The sequence below is a fragment of the Podarcis muralis genome, chromosome 2 (assembly GCF_964188315.1).
Source record: "Podarcis muralis chromosome 2, rPodMur119.hap1.1, whole genome shotgun sequence".
Lineage (NCBI taxonomy): Eukaryota > Metazoa > Chordata > Lepidosauria > Squamata > Lacertidae > Podarcis > Podarcis muralis.
Window position 1 is genome coordinate 36,853,565 of NC_135656.1, and position 19,652 is coordinate 36,873,216.

Consider the following 19,652-nt stretch of genomic DNA (forward strand, 5'->3'; position numbering starts at 1 on the left):
CAGTAAGAGCTGTTCGACAGTGGAATTTGCTGCCAAGGAGTGTGGTGGAGTCTCCTTCTTTGGAGGTCTTTAAGCAGAGGCTTGACAACCATATGTCAGGAGTGCTCTGATGGTGTTTCCTGCTTGGCAGGGGGTTGGACTCGATGGCCCTTGTGGTCTCTTCCAACTCTATGATTCTATGATTCTAAGTGAGCCAGCTCACGAAGTTGCAGGCAGGCAGAGCCACAGGGAGAAGCAATTGGGAGGCTGTAATCTACCCCCTCTAGAAAGAGGAGTGGCTGCAGCACACCCAGCTCATTTAGGTACCCCAGGACTTCCCACTGTGTCTCTGAAGCTGCCTCTTTCACCTCAAAGCCAATGACTTAGCATTTTACTTGCAGGTCAGTCCATTCATTGATGACAACACAAGAAAGAAATTCCTGATCTATGCTGGCAATGACTATCAAGGACCCGGTGGGCTGTTGGATTATATTGACAAGGAAATCATTCCAGATTTTCTTGGTGGAGAATGCATGGTAAGTAAACAGTAGTTGTAGCAGAACTGCATTCATTGATTGTTTTCTTTATTCCATAAAATTTCTACACTGCTTGATTGTAAAAACAACCACCACCCAGAAGTTGTGCACAGCAGATAAAAAGAAAAAATGTACAACTAACTCTATGTTAAAACATGCAAACATTTAAATAGTAATACAGATTAAAATTACTTTAGCTTTCTAAACATCTGGGTAAAGGTAAAGGGACCCCTGACCGTTAGGTCCTGTTGCAGATGACTCTGGGGTTGCGGCGCTCATCTCGCTCTATAGGCCGAGGGAGCCGACCAGTGCAGATCTCTGAGCAGAGCTGTGTTATATGCTGACATCGGGCCTCGCATCTGGCAGCACTCCTGCTGTGGCATTCTACACTAACGGCACCTTTGGGTTCAAGCACAAGGGCAGCCCCACTGTCAAGTGTGTAATCCCCCCCCCCCAATTCCCTACATTCAGATAACTCAATCAGTGGAGCACACTGCAATTCTAATTAACAAATGCATCTAGAATCACTGGTTCCCTGAAAGGTTGTTTATACTCCTGCAGTTCTCAGTGTTACCCAACTTTGCTAATGACCACCTTGTGTGGCTGTTGCCATTTTGGCTGTAAAAACAGTAGCACCAGAATAATCAAATAAGAATATGGGGTGGAGTGTCTAACCCACTATATAAGTTTTCCAAACAGACAAACATGCAGTTTGGTCTTGTTGAACCAATATGAAATTGTAAGGGGCACACAGACAGTCTTAAAAAACCAATTCACATGCGTTCTTCGGTGTCTTTGTTCAGTGATAACTCACATCCATTAAGAGCTTTAATTCTGAGCAGATTCTTTCTGAGGTGTGATCTGTTTGAATAGAGATCTAATTCTGATTTTTCTCTCCCCTCCACCTTAATTAAATCTCTGAAGTGTGAAGTTCCAGAAGGTGGGCTGGTTCCCAAATCTCTATACCGTACAGCAGAAGAACTGGAAAATGAAGATATAAAGTTGTGGACAGAAACCATTTATCAGTCTGCAAGCGTCTTCAAAGGAGCTCCCCATGAGGTGACTTTCCTTGTTTTCTTTCTTGCATCCAATTGTCTATCCATGACAGACAAGCTCAGGTCTTCATTGGTTTGATATGGGCTTCATGCCAACTTTGTGCAATTAGAGGTGCTTCAGATGATATTTCAGCTAGTCCACTCTCAAAATAATTGTTCAGCTGAGTAGAGGAATCTTCTTCTCTTCCACAGTTAGAAAAATGCATTTTCTATTCACAACGGAGGAGCTCAAATCCTATTCAGCTTTGTTCAGTTGTTTTGTTAGTAATGCAAGCCGGCCTCACATGAACAGTTATTGGTAAGAGTGGACTTTCTGAAACATCTTATTAGTTCCTTCCAAGTCCTTTCTTATGAGCTTGTGTCGGTGAACAATGCTGAAATAAGGGGAAGAAGTAGAGAGGCACACAACTCCATCCCCATTTTTAGTCTAACATTGCTTTCCTGCAGTCTGCTAAAAGTAGTAGCAAGGGGGCTGCCTCAAAAGATAAGGGGATCAAGCCCTTCTGGCCCACCTGTAATTTGAGCACTGCTCAAATTACTGTTTCTACTCCTGCTGTGAAGGCAACCCTTGACTTCTTGCCCTTACTAAACTTTTTTTTTTTTTTTTTTGCAGAAAACAAGATGCTGTGCACTTTGAATACACTCAGTTGGTGCCTGTAGCATACTTTTAATCTACCTTTTTATTATGTGGTAACTGGAAGAATATTGATGCAGTTGAGCCACCTATTTCCCCCCCAGCAGCATTTATTGAAGGGCCAGTCTTTTAATCTGCATTTCCTTAAAGCAGCAGGACAGAGATATGCTAGATGTAGAAACTGTCTTTCTACAGTGTCTTTCGATCACTGGGAAGCCTATATTATTATCTTATTACTTGGCCTTCACCTTAAGGTCCCAGGGCAGGTTACAACAATTAAAAACACATCATCATTAAGAAACCTTAACATTGCAAAAAACCACAATCACAAAAATTAGCATCTAATAAGAATAACAATAACATCTAATGAAAAGTAAAAAAGTTCAGACAATTGCCTATAGTATAGTTTAGACTTCCAACTATTCTGCATTAGAAGTATTCAAGGCTGTTTTTTAAAAAGAGATTACTTTTCCCACGCCATGCTCTCTCATGCTGTTTTAACGTCCAACTATTGACAAACAGCGAGTTTTCAAAATGGCAGAAAGGGCTGCCACATCTCCTTGCTGTCATAAAGCCAAGGGTGAATTTGTCCCCCCCCCCCTTTCTATGGCTTCTGAAATAACATGTTTTTTTATTTATTTAATTGTAGGGCTTAAATGAAAATTGACTGTAATTTGACTTTGTACTGCTTTTTAAAATGTTTGTTTGTAAATGTTACGCAGTTGGATGCAGAAGCAATTAAACTCTTGCATCTGGTTACAGAATCCCTCATAGCAGGTTTTCTAGCAAATATAAACACAGTGGGTTTCTACGCCAGAGCATTCGAAGTGTGTGGAATTTGACAGCAGCGCCAAATTGGCTCTTCTCATTGAAAGGCTTTTTGCTTTGACCGAGCTTTTAATATAATTATCCTCCAACTCTCTAGATCTTCATTCAGATTGTGGAAGCGTCGTCTGTGATCACCTGGGATTTTGATGTTTGCAAAGGTGACATTGTATTTAACATCTATCACTCCAAGAGGGCACCACAGCCTCCGAAAAAGGACTCCCTGGGGGCCCACAGCATTACTTCTCCCGGTGGCAATAATGTGCAACTGATAGACAAAGCCTGGCAGCTGGGGCGGGACTACAGCATGGTGGAGTCTCCGCTTAGCTGTAAAGAAGGGGAGAGCGTGCAGGTGAGAACCAGCCTCTAGGCAAAATCCATGTTGTTAGGCTACTTTCAACTGGCTTCTACCCCAAACAGAAGTCACTTGAATTGGTAACAAGAGACTACAGCAGGGGTTGGGAAACGCATGAGACTCTTGATATCAGAGTCGTGGGTTTGAGCCCCACGTTAGGCAATGCATCCCTTCCAATTCTATGCCCCTGCAGATGTTTTGACTCCCAGTGCACCATCAACCCCAGCTAGCGCAACTAAGTGATGATGGGAGCTGTAGTCAGTAATGCCTCAAGGGCTACGAGGTTTCCATCGCTTGACTACAGCACTCTTGGGGGGGGGGGGGGCTATCTGATCACAACCAACAGTAACTGGGCAGATCTAAGAGAATTCTTAAGTTGCGATGAATAGTTGCCTTGCGTCATGAGTGGCCTTACTGAATGTATGTAGCCTTACTGTTTGCTGTGGAATGGTAAGGGATTTTAGGATGGTGCTGGTCAGTTTTTAAAAGGAAAGCCCTGGGATTGCCAGCCACTTCCTATCCCCCGATATATCAATCAAGTATTTGAGAAGAAGATCCAGCCAATGGGGGTTGGGGGAGCTGAGTATCACCACAACTGTAAGGCTGAAACACTTTGCAGCCCATCAGTTTCCCACAACACTAAAATGGCCACATGCAACATTCTGAGAGGTGATTATCTAGCTGTGAGTCCTGGAAGACCTGGTTCCTATGGTCTATCTGGAGAAGGTGGGGCCTTGACTGTTTCCAGCTATAAAGGCTAAACCTACTGATCAAGTTACCTACAGACTACCTGCATGGGGTTGTTTCAGGATTGTTGTTGGAGTAAACAGTTTTAGAGAAGATTTATACTGTTGCTTCTTCACTATGAGTCGCAAACCAGAGTTGTGAACAAAGCTCATTGGGATCTATCCCCCCCACCCCGCTTTGCTTTCAGGGGTCCCATGTGACAAGGTGGCCTGGTTTCTACATTCTCCAGTGGAAGTTTCACAGTATGCCTGCTTGTGCTACAACCAGCCTGCCTCGCGTGGACGATGTCTTGGCATCTCTACAGGTCTCATCTCATAAGTGCAAAGTGATGTACTACACAGAAGTAATTGGGTCAGAAGATTTCAGGTATGCTTAGCTATGCCTTTGCAGGCACCATGGCAGGGAAGTCCCAATGGAAAGACCCCTGAAAGGAAAATCAAAAATAGTTCTTATGATTTGCTTGGTTGAAAGGCAATACTGTGAAGGCCTTTTAAACATGGAAGAAGGGTCCTTGCAGTTCTGCCACTTTGCCAGAATTGCTTAGAACAGCAATGTTGTGAAAGTACTTACTGCACATCAAATACGAGTATTAAGTAAAGTTGGCAGGAACTAGGGAAAGAAAGGGGGAGGGAGGGAGGTGAAGCTATTGTGAATGGAGTTACCTGACCACCAAGATCAGGGATGCAGCAGTAAAACTGCTAGCATGTTTGCAAAGCTAAGCAAGGTCCAGTATGGTTTCAAATTGGATGGAGGACCATGTGCATTTCAAAGGGTTGGACTAGATGACTGTTGGGGTCCATTTTAGTGCTACAATTCTATGACAAGAGATTGTAATCATAGGGAACTATTCAGGGCTCTAAAGCTGAAAGGATCCAAAAACTGCAAGTACCGGTATATTTTGTGAAGGAACAGATTCTCATGAAGCCAAACTCCTATGTGAAATGCCTACTTGAATACACTGGTACCCCGCAAGACGAACGCCTCGCAAGACGGAAAACCCGCTAGACGAAAGGGTTTTCCGTTTTGGAGGCGCTTCGCAAAACGAATTTCCCTATGGGCTTGCTTCGCAAGACGAAAGCCCATAGGGAAATCTCCGGGACAGCGGGGAAGCGCAGCGTGTCTTCCCCACTGTCCTCGGACCTCCTCCGAAGCCTGGGGGGGGGGGGAGGGAAATAAAGGGGAAAAAATTTATTCCCCCACCGCCAGGCGTGGGGCTGGGGCGGGGGAAGCCCGAGCTTCCCCCTCCCCCAGGACGGGACCCAGAGCCATGCCGAAGCTGCGCGCAGCTTTGGCATCGCTCTGGGAGCTTGCGGGGCTGGGGGAGGAGGAAGCCCTCCGCCAGCCTCCAAACCATGTCGGGAGACAGCGGGATGGCGCGCTGCGCCTCTCCCGCTGTCCCCCGAGTTTGCGGGGCTGGCGACGGGGAGGAGCAGGCTTCTCCCCCCGCCAGCCTTCCAGCCAAGTCAGGGGGGCAGCGGGATGGCGAGCTGCGCCTCTCCCGCTGTCCCCTGAGTTTGCGGGGCTGGCGACGGGGAGGAGCAAGCTTCTCCCCCCCCCCCCGCCAGCCTCCAAACCATGTCGGGAGACAGCGGGATGGCGCGCTGCGCCTCTCCCGCTGTCCCCCGAGTTTGCGGGGCTGGCGACGGGGAGGAGCAGGCTTCTCCCCCCGCCAGCCTTCCAGCCAAGTCGGGGGACAGCGGGATGGCGCACTGCGCCTCTCCCGCTGTCCCCCGAGTCTGCGGGGCTGGCGACGGGGAGGAGCAGGCTTCTCCCCCCGCCAGCCTTCCAGCCAAGTCGGGAGACAGCGGGATGGCGCGCTGCGCCTCTCCCGCTGTCCCCCGGGTTTGCGGGGCTGGCGACGGGGAGGAGCAGGCTTCTCTCCCCCGCCAGCCTTCTAGCCAAGTCGGGGGACAACGGGAATGGCGCGCTGCGTTTCTCTGCTGTCCCGGACGGCTTTCAAAAGCCTGCCTTCAAAAGCCGCTGCCTTTCTCCGCTCTCCCGGGAAGGCAGGCAGGGGGGAGCAAAGACTTTTGCCCCCCACCGGCCTTCAGAAGAGGTCCTGGACCTCTTCTGGAGGCTGGCGGGGGGCAAAAGTCTTTGTCCCCCCTGCCTGCCTTCCCAGGGGCTTTTAAATCGCCCCGGACAGGGAGAAGTCCTCTGCTGTCCCGGGCGATTTTAAAATGCCGCCCGCCAGCATTTTAAGATCGCCCCGGACAGCGGAGAAGTCCTCCGCTGTCCCGGGGTTTTTTAAAATGCTGGGGGTGGGAAGAAAAGCCCTTGTTCCCCCCCCCCCAGCCTTCAGAAGAGGTTGGGGGACAGAATGTCCCCGGACCTGGTCTGAAGGCGGTTTCCCTAGGAACGCATTAATTGATTTTCAATGCATTCCTATGGGAAACCGTGCATCGCAAGACGAAAAACTCGCAAGACGAAGAGACTTGCGGAACGAATTAATTTCGTCTTGCGAGGCACCACTGTACCTCTAATGGTGGTTGTGTGCAGAATGTGTCTAGAGTAGACAACCTGAAAAGTTGGTTGCCCCTAGTTTCAGATGCAGTTGGGCCCAAAGATCACAAAACTGCCTCACTCTGGCTGCATAGTATTGTGCAAATCCATTGGCATATTTAAAACCTCTTGGCTTGGATACGACTTGCATTTAAGGAGAGCTTTTACCGTATTTTTCGCACCATAGGACGCACTTTTTCCCTCCTAAAAAGCAAGGGGAAATGTGTGTGCGTCCTATGGAGCGAATGCAGGCTTTCGCTGAAGCCTGGAGAGTGAGAGGGGTCGGTGCGCACCGACCCCTCTCGCTCTCCAGGCTTCAGGAAGCTATCCGCTAGCCGTGGGAGACCCAGCTCTCCCACGGCTAGCGGAGCGCTGCATTAATCCCGAAGCTTGGGGCGTGCAGAGCTCAGCGCGCCCCAAGCTTCTGGGTGCCGGCAAGGTCTCCGCTAGCCGTCTAGCGGAGACCTTGCCGGCACCCAGAAGCTTGGGGCGCGCTGAGCTCCGCACGCCCCAAGCTTCGGGATTAGCGCTCCGCTAGCCGTGTCTAGGCTGCGGATAGCAGCCTGCTTCCCGGAGCGTCGGGCGCCCTGAAAGCAGAGCGCCCGGCGCTTCGGGAACACATCCGCAGCGTGGAGAGCCTTGCAGGAGTTCCCCGCAAGGCTCCCCAAGCTGCGGATAGCAGCCTGCCGCCCGGCGCAAGGGGCGCCCTGAAGCAGAGCGCCCCGCGCGCTAGGCAGACATCAGCCAGCCCCACGAGCTCGGGGGACAGCAGGGAGGCGCAGCGCCACTATCCCGCTGTTCCTCGACCTGGTTCGGTTTCCCTGACCTGCTTTTGGGGGGGAAATAAAGGGAATTTTTTTTTCCTTTATTTCCCCCCAAAAAACTAGGTGCGTCCTATGGTCCGGTGCGTCCAATCGTGCGAAAAATACGGTAAACAAAATACCTGGTTCTCATTCAAGAAGGTCAGAAGTGAAAGAAATCTCTTTTGAATTGAAATTCTTTCAAAGGCATTAAGGACGGATAATTCTTAAATATTTTCCTCCTGAATCAAGGGTTAAATTGAAATTTAGATTGAAGAAAAGAACCCCCCATCCACTCTGGTTCCACTTTACCATGAGATGAGCAACTTTTTAATTATTATCATTTCTGTTAAGGACAACATTCCTTTTGTGGGAGCTCATATGCTGCTGGTGGGCACAGAGTAAACAGAGGTTTTTTATATTAAAAAAAAATAGTGCAACAAACGAATACAGCTACTGTTCTGGTTGCAGGTTCGATCCCTGTATGGGATGGACTAGATGATCCGCAGGGTCCCTTCCAACTTCTGTGATTCTATGTATGAGAGAGGGAGCTTCCACCCAACCAGGACAATTAACAAAAGCAAAAAGCAAAACAAAAAAAAACCACACAAGTTTGTATAATACCTTACTGTCTGTCTCTTTTGCAGAGGGTCCATGAGCAGCCTTGAATCAAGTCACAGCGGATTTTCTCAGCTCAGTGCTGCTACAACCTCTTCCGGCCAGTCTCACTCCAGCTCCATGATTTCCAGGTAGTGCCACTGCCAGCCAAAAGCCAGTTGATGAGATGGCCGGACCCTCGTTTATGGCAGCCAACTGCAATACAGCTTAATCATCGGTGACAATTGCAAAAACAAAAAACATGTGGAAGGCCTTTTTATAGATAGTAAAGTAGCTGTGTGTGCATTTAAATATACTGGTTTTGTTTTGAATTAGAGCTGAAAGCGTATCCAGTCTTAATGCGGCAACCATAGTATTTCCCCCTTTCCCCAATCATAAACATGCTTGCACAAATCCTAACCTGGACATGCAAGGGCTGTTTTGCAATGAAAGGAGTAATCAGTGTGGTTGAGAATTTATTTTTTAAAATACCATCCTTTCAAGACATTCTATAGTGCATTAGAAATCTAACCTAAAGCTCCTGCCAGTGAGGTTCTCACAAAGCTCGAAAACACTTCCTCCTTTCGTGGCGCTGTGAGAGTCTTCCTCTGCTTCTGCCCAGCATTTAAGTATAGAGAAAGGCAGTAGCTAGAATACTTGACATTTCATGAAGTGCCAGCGGGTGCCTGGCTGAACTGCTTACCTTTTTCTCTACTCTGTCATAGGTGAGTGCTGCCTTCGGCGGAGGAAGCAGGATTTCTGGTCTTCTCAGGCAGCCCTTTTGACATTCATACATTTCACTTAATCTCACTGCTAAGGGCTTAATAATTCCATCTTTGGGCATTGAAAGGTTTTTCAGGTCTATAAAGTTACACCTCTTAGCACTGAAGAGGACAGAGCAGACTTGTTTCAACATCCTAAACTTCCGGAGCCCCAACTTGCATCTTTTCACCCTGAACCCACTGAATGCTGGCATCTCTTCTGCCAAGAGCTGATGAGTGGAAGGGGGTGGCTGCTCTTTTCTCAGATTCTTATCTGTCCTACAACTGCAATGAAAATCTCACATGTCACTAAGATGCCACCGCATCCTGTCCAGAACACAAGTGTAGTCTGCTGTGGCTACAATTATTGCAGCTTCAATTTTCCTATAACCAGGGCTTTAATTACTATGATAAGTGCTCTTTTAATCACCCTTCCCCTGCTACTCCCTTCAGATTTGAGAGACTTCAGCTTGAAACCTTGCATGCATTTTTTGGAAAGCTCAAAACATTCAGCCAGTCTTAAGTTTGCTGTGTTACATCGGACCTTAGTAGCCAGCTAGTTAAAACATTTCAGAGGCTGCAAACTACTTGGAAAAGTGGGTAACGGCTGAAGTTGTATCCTCTTCAACCCACCCCAGATCTGAAATATATTTAAAATAAAAGCCCCTTGTTTATAAATAGAACTAGGCCAGAGAAGGAGCTTGTAGAATATGATGGTGCTGTGCTCTGTGGAAATTGCTTTAGGATCAGGGTGCCAAATGCCTATGTCCGTTTAAAGGCTGTAAAACACTGACTAAAACAGTTTTCCGAAGAATTAGACAACTAACACTTGTGGTGTTTGAAGTATTAGGTCAAGGTGACCCTTCAAGTATTGGTCAAATTGTAGGAAGGGTGGCAGAATATACATTAGGTCACAAACTCACACATGCTCTCTGTGATAGCTGCTTAACTAATAAGACACCCCCCCCCCAATGATTTCAGAAGTGGTTTTAATGCTTGATATGCAGTCATGAACATAGCTCCTGCCTCAAAGCAGCATAGTGCCATGTGCAGCCAGTTAGTGTTCCTGGTGCAAAAGGGCATGTCCTCTTTTTTTCCCCACTTGTAAGGGATGGTCCCCTCTTTCTCTCTCTCTCTTTTTCTCTCAGATGGCGATTTTGCTGACAGCTGTAAAGAAACCACTTCACTCAACAGTCCACATCAGCTCAGAGATGTCTGGCTTTGTAGTTACAGCCACTTCTCCTGTCTGAAGATCTATTAAGTTTGCTCAGAAGTGTCCCATATGGGGATACTTCTTTTTCCTAGAAGTCAAATGCATCTTTCAGAGCTCAAAGCACAAACACTTGAGGGGGTCCATACATCACAAAAAGCAGCATTTTTAAAAAATGGAGTGCCATGGCAACAATCACCTACCCAACTTATCCTCTTCTCCATAGTGTGTGGTCCTGCCTACGCGATCCTTCCTTCCTGTCAGAACTGATAATTCTGCTGGTCCTACCTTTACTGAACTTAACAACTTTCCCCCTCCATCCTCATCTGTATTCATGAACTTCATATCAATTTCTGTAAATGTTTTGTAAACATATTACCTCAATCTTGGTAATAAGATAACGGTCTTTAAAAGATTTTTTTTTTATTTGTATCAATAATAAATGTGAACTGTTTGGGAAAACAAGTCTGAATTATTTCTTCCCAGCTGAAGAAGAGGTGGTATAACAGGGCTGAGCTGAGGAAAGTCAAACTATTGAATTCTCAGTGCCACATATGACTGCCCCCTTTTTTCTTTTACCTCTCTGGGGCTTAGGGCAGGCAGTACTTCCAGACCTCAAAGGGCTCATCTCTAAGGCCGCTTTCAAGTGGAGGATTTCGGAGGATTCCGCTGCACTGATCCAATGCATTCTTCATGACTTTGGGCCAATATCAATCTCTGATGGGTGTGTGTTTGTGTATACACGCACACACAAACACAAATCAATATTTTTTAAAAACACCTCACTATGGAAATACAGCTGGCAGGCCTACTACTGTATTCCATACTCAAGCTCTCTTTATTCATGTATTACAAGCCCACCCCCTTAAATAGTTTGTGTGATTACAGCAAGAGAGGCTAGCTATCCTGTACCATTAAGCAGAATGAGGCAAACACTTCAGGCAGAATATGCTAGGGGGCAATAGGGACAGACCCTGGCAATTCTCTTTGGTTGGGAGGTACCATACACCCAGTCCTGCAGCCCTTGAACTAGCTTGCTTTCCTCAGGTGCACTGAAGGAGATTCCACTTGGCTACTACATATGGAATGTCCACAGGAATTGCCACCATGCCCTTTGCCACAGGCAGCAAATTATTTTGGGCTGGTCGTGTGTGTGTGTGTGTGTGTGTGTTGGGAGCAGGGGTGGGGAACTTAGCAGTCCTCTACATATTGTTGGGCTGTTAGACAACTAACACCATTGCTAGCCATGCTGGCTGGGGCTGATGGGAGTTGCAGTTCTGCCGCCCTTACTATAGAACAGGCATGTCCAACTCACAAGAGACTGCGATCTGCTCCCATTATAATTTATTTTTTTTAAGGGGGGAGAAATCGCTAACCTAAAAGAACGACACAGCGGTACCTGCTACTTTCATTTCCTAATTCGTCAGCTGATTGCAATTAATGAACACCCATCAAGACATCAAGAGGGGGTCCCACGATCAATGCAGGCGACCGGTTGGACATCACTGCTGTAGAGAGTGCAGTTTAATCAGCCACAGGATAGATTCAAAAATTGAGAGGGTTCAAGAGTGCAGCAGCTATGAGTTGCATTCAATTCATGGCTATCCCTTTCCATTTGCACTTTCTGCTTTCACTAGCTTAGGTTTTGTCTGAAGACAGAAGCTATGTAAAAGTAGCAGACCTTGGATAGGTATAGCTGCTTAACGTGGGTAGCCTGGTTGCAGGGAAGAATGTGGCCTAGAACCAAACTTTCTGTGTATTATGCTGTATCTGTCAACCTATGTTAAGGACAAGGGTCACCTAGGCACCCTTGGGTACCAGTGCTTCCTAGGCGATTGCAAAGGGTCTCTGTAAGTATCTTTACAAAATTCTACAATGCGCAAGAGGCCATTTCTTCTTCCTGGTTTGCACTGGCTCAGCCCCTCCTAAACTGAACATGCCCTCCTTAGGCACACCCACCATTTCATTTTTTGGAATACTGCATGTCCTTTGCTCTCATGAAATTTGCACACCTTGTACAGCTGAATATATTCAACTCGAGGGTGATTGACTGGTGCAATGAGGATGTCAGGCTGGGGGAAAGATTTCTTGAGTATTCATGGGAGCAGATTCCCAGGAGATCCATAGCTTGTGTACAAATATGCTTGGTATATTCTGCTGAAACACCAGCACTTAGTGCCTTGACCTCTCTTTGTTTTTACCTCTGTCAAATTACCAATACATACTTGCAGGCGCTAATGGTAATACCTTGTCAGTTCACCTCTACTGCCACCTGCTGGTACCTTAAAGGTAACGGTAAAGGGACCCCTGACCATTAGCTCCAGTCGTGGCCGACTCTGGGGTTGCGGCGCTCATCTTGCTTTATTGGCTGAGGGAGCCAGCGTAGAGCTTCCAGGTCATGTGGCCAGCATGACTAAGTCGTTTCTGGCAAAACCAGAGCAGCACACGGAAACGCTGTTTACCTTCCTGCTGGAGCGGTACCTATTTATCTACTTGCACTTCGTGCTTTCGAACTGCTTGGTGGGCAGGAGCAGGGACCGAACAACGGGAGCTCACCCTGTCACAGGGATTCGAACTGACGACCTTCTGATTGGCAAGCCCTAGGCTCTGGTTTAACCCACAGCGCCACCCACATCCCTGGTACTTTAGCTTCCCACAAATGCTATATAAATTTTGTATAATTTTTTTCCTACCTTCCTTCCCAGTTCTGAGATCAACATACATTCCTTTCCTCTCTTTCTCAGCAGGCTGTGGGAGAGTGAGTGGTCCGAGGTCACCCAGTTAGCTTTGCGGATAAGTGAGCATTTGACTCCAGCTCTCCTCTAGTCTGTAAAAGATCATGTAGACTGATGTTACTTCCAGATATTATTTATTACATTTATGTGCTACCTTCCCCCCCAAGCTGCTCAAGGTGGTGCATATGGATCTCCCCCTTCCCATTTTATCCTCATGTCAACAACCTTGTGAGGTAGGTTAGGCTGAGAGATGGTGACTGGTCCAAGGTCACCCAGTGAGCTTCCCGGATAAATGGGGAACTGAATTCCGGTCTTCCAGGTTCTTAGTCTGGCACTTTTAACCATTGCTGGCCAAACTGTCTCTTCTGTAGGAAAATTGGTCAAAGAGACATGTGCCTTGCGAGGTTATGGATTCCCAATGAATCTGCATTGGGTAGAAGAGGTATTTTCTGCATCTGTCGTCTGATGCAAACAAGAAAGGCATATTCCTGTAGGAAATCCTCTTAATGACTGTATCAACAACAACCAGGTTTCACAAACCTTGGCCTCAGCCTTTTCCAGAAGCAATGCAAAACATAATAGGCCTCAGATTAAGTTTTTAATGCTTAAAAACTTAGCAGGAGAGAAACTGAGATTAGAGAAGCTAACAGGTTTTAAACACCATATAATGCAAGTCTCAAATATAGAGCTCAGCATCATTTCAAATTATCACTAGTTTTAAAAACAAAAAACCTCACTGTTCTTATTTCATTGTCCCTAGGAAATTGCATTCAACCCTACTTGACAAATGTTGGGTGCTAGTTCACTTTGTGGATTGCCATGGATAGCTCCTTTCCAGTTCTACCCAATAGACACCATCTCACAACAATAAATATAAAAAAGAATACGAAATAGGTAAACATTTGCTTGCTTTGCATAATTTGTACAGGATGCTGAATTTTGAAATGTTCCTGGTGTATACACAGCCCTACCTATGTTCTTCCCAGTCTGAAGGGTATAAACATCATTCTCCCCAGACAGGCACATTGTCAACACTGTTGAAGAAACACGAGGTTATGAAACAAACCTACACCCAAACAACTCAAGGAAGCATTGTCATAAAAGTGTCTCTCACTCAATGTAAAGGAACTGTGAAAAACACTCTCTGAATTTAAAGTGGAGATTATTTAAAAAAGAGAAAGCATTGTCATTCATTGCATGTCAAGTTCGAGCATGCAATGTTGCTTCCGTGTCCTTAATTTAAAGCATCTTGATCCAGTCAGGATGCAATACTGAGTACCATTACATGTGTGAGCATTGGACTTGTGTGTGTCACCACATGAAGAGGTTGGGAGCTTTTACTTCCATTTTTAATCAGTTATGTCCAAGCACGGAGCTGTGGTTAATCTGAATTGTGGTTTAGGGAAATGAGCCAATATAATAAATTGTGGTTTAAAGTTAGCTTATTCTCCTAAATCATGGACTGGCCACACTTTGTCCAGGTTCTGACCAAACCAGTAACTGCGGTTAGTTGAAAGCAGAGCGAAAGCTTCTAATTCTTTCCTTGTGTTGGTGCTGAAGGAAGAAGAGGGAGTGTAGCTCATGAGCCCAAGGCTCAGTCACAAAATGCTGAAGTAAGAAGTAGAGGGTTTCCCAAGGCTTTGAAAATGGAAATTCACTTCCAAATAAGTGAATGAGCCTACTTCACTCAGGGTATAAATTTACATGTTAATGGTGGAGAGTCAGAAATGTCCACTAGGTGGTGCTAGCAATCTTTATAAAATCAGCATCACTTTCCAAGCATAATGTCTGCAGACCTGCATTTAATCAAAGCTGAGGTCCTGCCAGTTTGTGGTACTTGATTTAGATGAATCAAAAGGCATAGTGCACTCTATAGCCCTGGTCTGTAAGTAAATGACGGGATGTTTCTAACGGAATATGTGCCAGAATTGCACACTAGATTTAAAACTCAATGTAGACGTCACTGTTGTTGTTGTTTAGTCGTTTAGTCGTGTCCGACTCTTCGTGACCCCATGGACCAGAGCACGCCAGGCACCTCTGTCCTCCACTACCTCCCGCAGTTTGGTCAAACTCATGCTGGTAACCTCGAAAACACTATCCAACCATCTCGTCCTCTGTCACCCCCTTCTCCTTGTGCCCTCCATCTTTCCCAGCATCAGTGTCTTCTCCAGGGAGTCTTCTCTTCTCATGAGGTGGCCAAAGTACTGGAGCCTCAGCTTCACGATCTGTCCTTCCAGTGAGCACTCAGGGCTGATTTCCTTAAGAATGGATGCGTTTGATCTTCTTGCAGTCCATGGGACTCTCAAGAGTCTTCTCCAGCACCATAATTCAAAAGCATCAATTCTTCGGCGATCAGCCTTCTTGATGGTCCAGCTGTCACTTCCATACATCACTACTGGGAAAACCATGGCTTTAACTATACGGACCTTTGTTGGCAAGGTGATGTCTCTGCTTTTTAAGATGCTGTCTAGGTTTGCATTCGCCTTTCTCCTAAGAAGGAGGCGTCTTTTAATTTCGTGGCTGCTGTCACCATCTGCAGTGATCATAGAGCCCAAAAAAGTAAAATCTCTCACTGCCTCCATTTCTTCCCCTTAGACGTCACTAAGAATCACAATATTTGCTATGGTAGCCCATATGATTCATATTATAGTTACTGTGAGGAGGAGAAAGATTATGGTACCCTTATGCCATGGCTGGCTGTAACAGATCAATAAAACAAGTGGACCCCACACAAAGTCCAAGTGTAGTTAAACACAATAGCAAGATTTGCCAGTCCACACAACTGTGCTTCTGACGCACGAGCTATGTTGCCTATCTTGAGGATCTGCTATGAGTGAAATATGCAATTGAAGAAAAGTTACTCTGGAAATTATTAGGTACCTTCCAAATAACTGAAATGTGCATGCTTCTGTGGCAGGGAGTTGCACTAGCTGCTCATAGCTCCCTTTTAGGAACTAGGATCTAATTTTAATCTAAATTAGGTATAATGTATTCATTTGCACCAACTTAAATATTAAAATGCCCTAATCCAAATTCTGTTAGCTGAATTTAAAATGAATGTGCACACCATTTCATTTATCATGATGTACAGTACTCATTTCAATGTTTAAAAATGTATTTTTTTATTTGTTCATGACACAAAAATAACAACAGTGAATACACTACTAATGGGGCTGAAAGGGGTAAAAGCTGCCTTTCTGAAGCTACAGAAAGGGAAGCGCCCCTGGCACTTGCTGCCATTGTGCCAATAATTTCAGTGTGTGCTCAAATTACCGCCTTAGAGCAAGTTGGCTAGAGACAAATTAGGAATGGCTTAAGGACTTTGATCGGTGTGAAGATGGTTTGAGAAACACATCAAACCATAGTTTCATATAACAAAGTGCAGGATACATATGCATTTGGGATAACCTGTCAGGTGAACACAGATTAAAATCCCAGCGTTGAGAATGATGTGAGTGTGTGTGCAGTAAACAGGTGTAGGAACACCGCCCAAGTGCTGTTGCAATTCAGACTACGAGCATGGACAGCAGTTGCCCCACGTGCTTTGATTTGGAAAACTGGAGTGCAAGAACGATTTTGATTCTGAAATAGCATCCTTTGTAGGAAGTGAACTTGTTGGCCTAGACAATCCAATGAAGCATCAATGTTCTTTTTCTTTTTATTGCACCTAGACACCTGGCTAATCGCTGTGATAAAAATGGGCAGGACTGTAGTTTACCTGCTGGGACAGAAGTAGATCATTAGCAATGTTCTTGATGTTTTAACAAAGTGGATGGTGCCTTGCCTGTCAATTCAATTCAACGGCTCCTTCCCCAAGGTATTAGAGCAAGGAAGTCTTAGCTTTGATCTCTTATGCCTTAGGCTCCCTCCTGGCAAACACGAAACGTATTTAAAAAGGCGGGGCAAAGCCATGAAGCTTCATTATGCTGTATTGTTCCACTTTCTCCTGCAACCCATCTGGTCTGCTTGGACCATTAGCTAAATGCTGAAATAAAACCTGCTCCCAGTCTACCTGCACGTTGCTAGATTGAAGCTGACTACAGCCATCCTATCTTGGGAGGAGGGTTTGTTCCATGGCTAAAAGTCAAAGGGGGAGAGGGGGAAAGTTTCATTGCTAGCCTATCTGGAAGATCATTAAAGGCGAGAATGCAGTGATGGTTGAAGAAATTCATCCCTTGCAGAACGCCATGGTGGGTATATGTTCTGCTTCTGGTTGCTGGGAACTGCAAGTGGGCAGAGTGCTCTGGTGCTCAGGTCGTGCCTGCAGGCTTCTCGCAGGCATCTGGTTGGCCACTGCAAGAACAGGATGCTGGACTACATGGATCCACTGAAATGATGCAGCAGGCTGTTCTTATGGGCAGACTCCAGGGATGCAGCAGCATCTACTCCAGGCATAGGCAAACTCGGCCCTCCAGATGTTTTGGGACTACAACTCCCATGATCCCTAGCTAACAGGACCAGTGGTCAGGGACGATGGGAATTGCAGTCCCAAAACATCTGGAGGGCCGAGTTTGCCTATGCCTGATCTACTCTAAAGCCAGCCACAGTAATAGGACAGCCTTTTGTCCTAGAGAGACTGAAGTTGATAGGGAGGACAGAAGTAGGCTAAGCCCAATTTCATAGCAGGTGAGAGACGGCCAACCTTTCTAAGAGCTAAAGGTGTCCACAAGGTGTTATTGTTCTCCTTGCCATCAGGGCAAACATGATTTCAAAAGAGGTAAGGTCTGCTGCGTGACCAACCAGAGACCTGTCTGTCTGCAGAAGAAGCCTTATATCTCAGCTGGAGGTCAGTCCCTGTGGGGTAAGCACATACTCTGACCTGGCAAAAGCGGGATAAACTTTATGTCATTGTGTGGACATGAGGCTAAATACGTAAGTATCCTCCATACCAGCAAGCAAGAGGCACTATCTGAATTCAAGGACACATTCCTGCCCGGCAAATGTGTTCAAGGGGGATGCAAAGGAGGGCTAGTGAGAGCTCTTTGGCTGGAGAAAAGTCCAGAGATCCAGATCAAGAAGCCTAGAGATCTGCAACTGGCCCCCAGGCCTGAGCTTCCTCACCCTGCTGTAAAGGGATGCTTTTTGTCGACTGAGAGTAAGCTGCTCAGAAGGAAAGAAAACTATCAGGAAAAGGGTAGGAACAAAAGAAGTAGAGAAATTATGGAACAGTTCCCATACACAGATATTTTGACAGTCGTTGTAAGAGGTCCAACAACCACCATCTGTACAATGAAGTGTTCCCAAACATGGCACAGTTGTTTACAGGACCAGCACTAAGGTTGAAATCAGCCCTTTTTGCACCTGGTAGCATGAAAACAGCTCTCCCCGTGGCTAAATTTTGGCCCATCCAAAGCCAGCTTGGACAAACACTCAGCAGGTAGCAGTAAGGAGTTGCATTATCAATTTACGGAAACAGGACTACATTCATTTTGCAGCGAAGATGTGAAACAGAAATTGGAATTTTCTGGGTGCAAAATGCAACCGAAGGAAAAGCAGTTCTTCTTCAAACTCATTAATAGAGCATGCCAGCCTAGCAGAGGGCCAGTCCATGTCCGCAGCGGCATCTCTGGCAGAGAGGAAGGCAATGAGGTAGAGACAGGGATGGACGCGCCTGCCAGGGACGCTTAGCTCACCCCACTCATTCAAGTACATTATGCAGGATTAAGAGCCAAGACTGCTCAAGCGTGCGGTAATATGCCATCACGTGAGGCGCTGTTTCAGGGCCTTTGTGGTTTCCAGGAAAAGCAAGAGAAGGACAATATTTATACAAGATAGCAGTCACAAAAGGAAAGGATTAGGGAAACTAGTTTCCTTTCTCTGCTTCCTCTGGTTCACATGATAAAATAAAGGTACCATGTGCCAGGCAGCCCTTCTGAACTGTTTGGCCCTGTGAGGCAATTTGTAATTTGAGCATCAGTGATCAACTTTCTGTGTGTGTTTGTGTGTCTAGTTCTTACACTATTCCCTCTTGCCCTCCTCTCATTCCTCTCTTCCAGTCCTGTAGTACAGAGAAGTCAAAAGCAGCCTTTTTAGTAATACCTTCTACAACATCATTGTCAACACACTAGTGCCATGAAAGGATGAACAGACATTAGCAAACCTCCCCAGAGACCACAGCACATAAAGGTTCTGTGAAAAGTGAAAATATGAAGATTATTTTTGTTAATAAATCCATAGGGCCTAGCAATCTAACTATAAAAGGCTTCCACAACTGAACAGTTTGATTTAATTATTTCAGAAGACTTCTCTGGAGAGTGCAATGCTGCAGAGAGACGCTGCTTGAACGAAAGCGGTGAGCAACAATCACACATCTGCATGCCAAAACATAGCCCCCTAGTATTGCTTCGGACAGAGCAGGAATAAAAACTGACCAGTGAAATGATTGACCTGACACAAAATATCATGGAAGAAATGAAGGGAAGACTTTCCTCTCTTTTTTTCCAAAGGCCAAAGATCCTTCGACAGGGCTGGCCCAACCATTAGGCAGAGGGAGGCAACTGGCTCAGGTAACAGATGCTCAGGATCTGTTCCTCTTGAGCTCCCAGGTATTCTGCACCTCAAAGTGCAGGATGCCATCCTTCATCAGTAAAGAAGCAAGATTTAACTGGAGTCCAGCCAGTTTCTGTTTGTGGAATTGGGAGGGGAATTGCCTCAGGCAGCAAAATACCTTGCACACAATGGTCTTCACAATGGCACAACAAACCTTGTTTTGTTATCACCAGAAACCAGTGAAGTAAAGCATAAGCTCTGAAAGCTTGCCTGGTTCCAATCAGTCTTTTTGAATGAGGTCTCCCTTCCTGCCTAGGCCAGCTAGAGATCCCTGCTCTGAAAGGTAGAGAGTGTAGCTGCACAATGAACCCCCCCCCCTCAGTTGTTGCCCTTGGTTTCTAATAATTTCTTTTCACAGCAAACTCTG

At 46.0% G+C, this 19,652-nt stretch overlaps 1 protein-coding gene and 1 long non-coding RNA gene across 3 annotated transcripts in view; one reads left to right on the top strand and one right to left on the bottom strand.

Annotated features, from left to right (window-relative positions):
- SEC14L1 (SEC14 like lipid binding 1) overlaps nucleotides 1-10,466 on the top strand; it is a 71,495-nt gene extending 61,029 nt beyond the window's left edge. For both annotated transcript variants that reach the window (XM_077924254.1, XM_077924253.1), the window contains exons 14-19: nucleotides 381-515; nucleotides 1,440-1,574; nucleotides 3,130-3,381; nucleotides 4,319-4,497; nucleotides 8,081-8,182; nucleotides 9,940-10,466. In XM_077924254.1, coding sequence (XP_077780380.1) covers nucleotides 381-515; nucleotides 1,440-1,574; nucleotides 3,130-3,381; nucleotides 4,319-4,497; nucleotides 8,081-8,182; nucleotides 9,940-9,955 — 819 coding nt within the window. In that variant the 3' untranslated portion in view covers nucleotides 9,956-10,466. The remainder of the gene's footprint in view (nucleotides 1-380; nucleotides 516-1,439; nucleotides 1,575-3,129; nucleotides 3,382-4,318; nucleotides 4,498-8,080; nucleotides 8,183-9,939) is intronic.
- LOC144326933 (uncharacterized) overlaps nucleotides 10,012-19,652 on the bottom strand; it is a 33,929-nt gene continuing 24,288 nt past the window's right edge. Inside the window, exon 2 of the long non-coding RNA XR_013391838.1 lies at nucleotides 10,012-12,828. This is a non-coding gene — a long non-coding RNA (uncharacterized LOC144326933). The remainder of the gene's footprint in view (nucleotides 12,829-19,652) is intronic.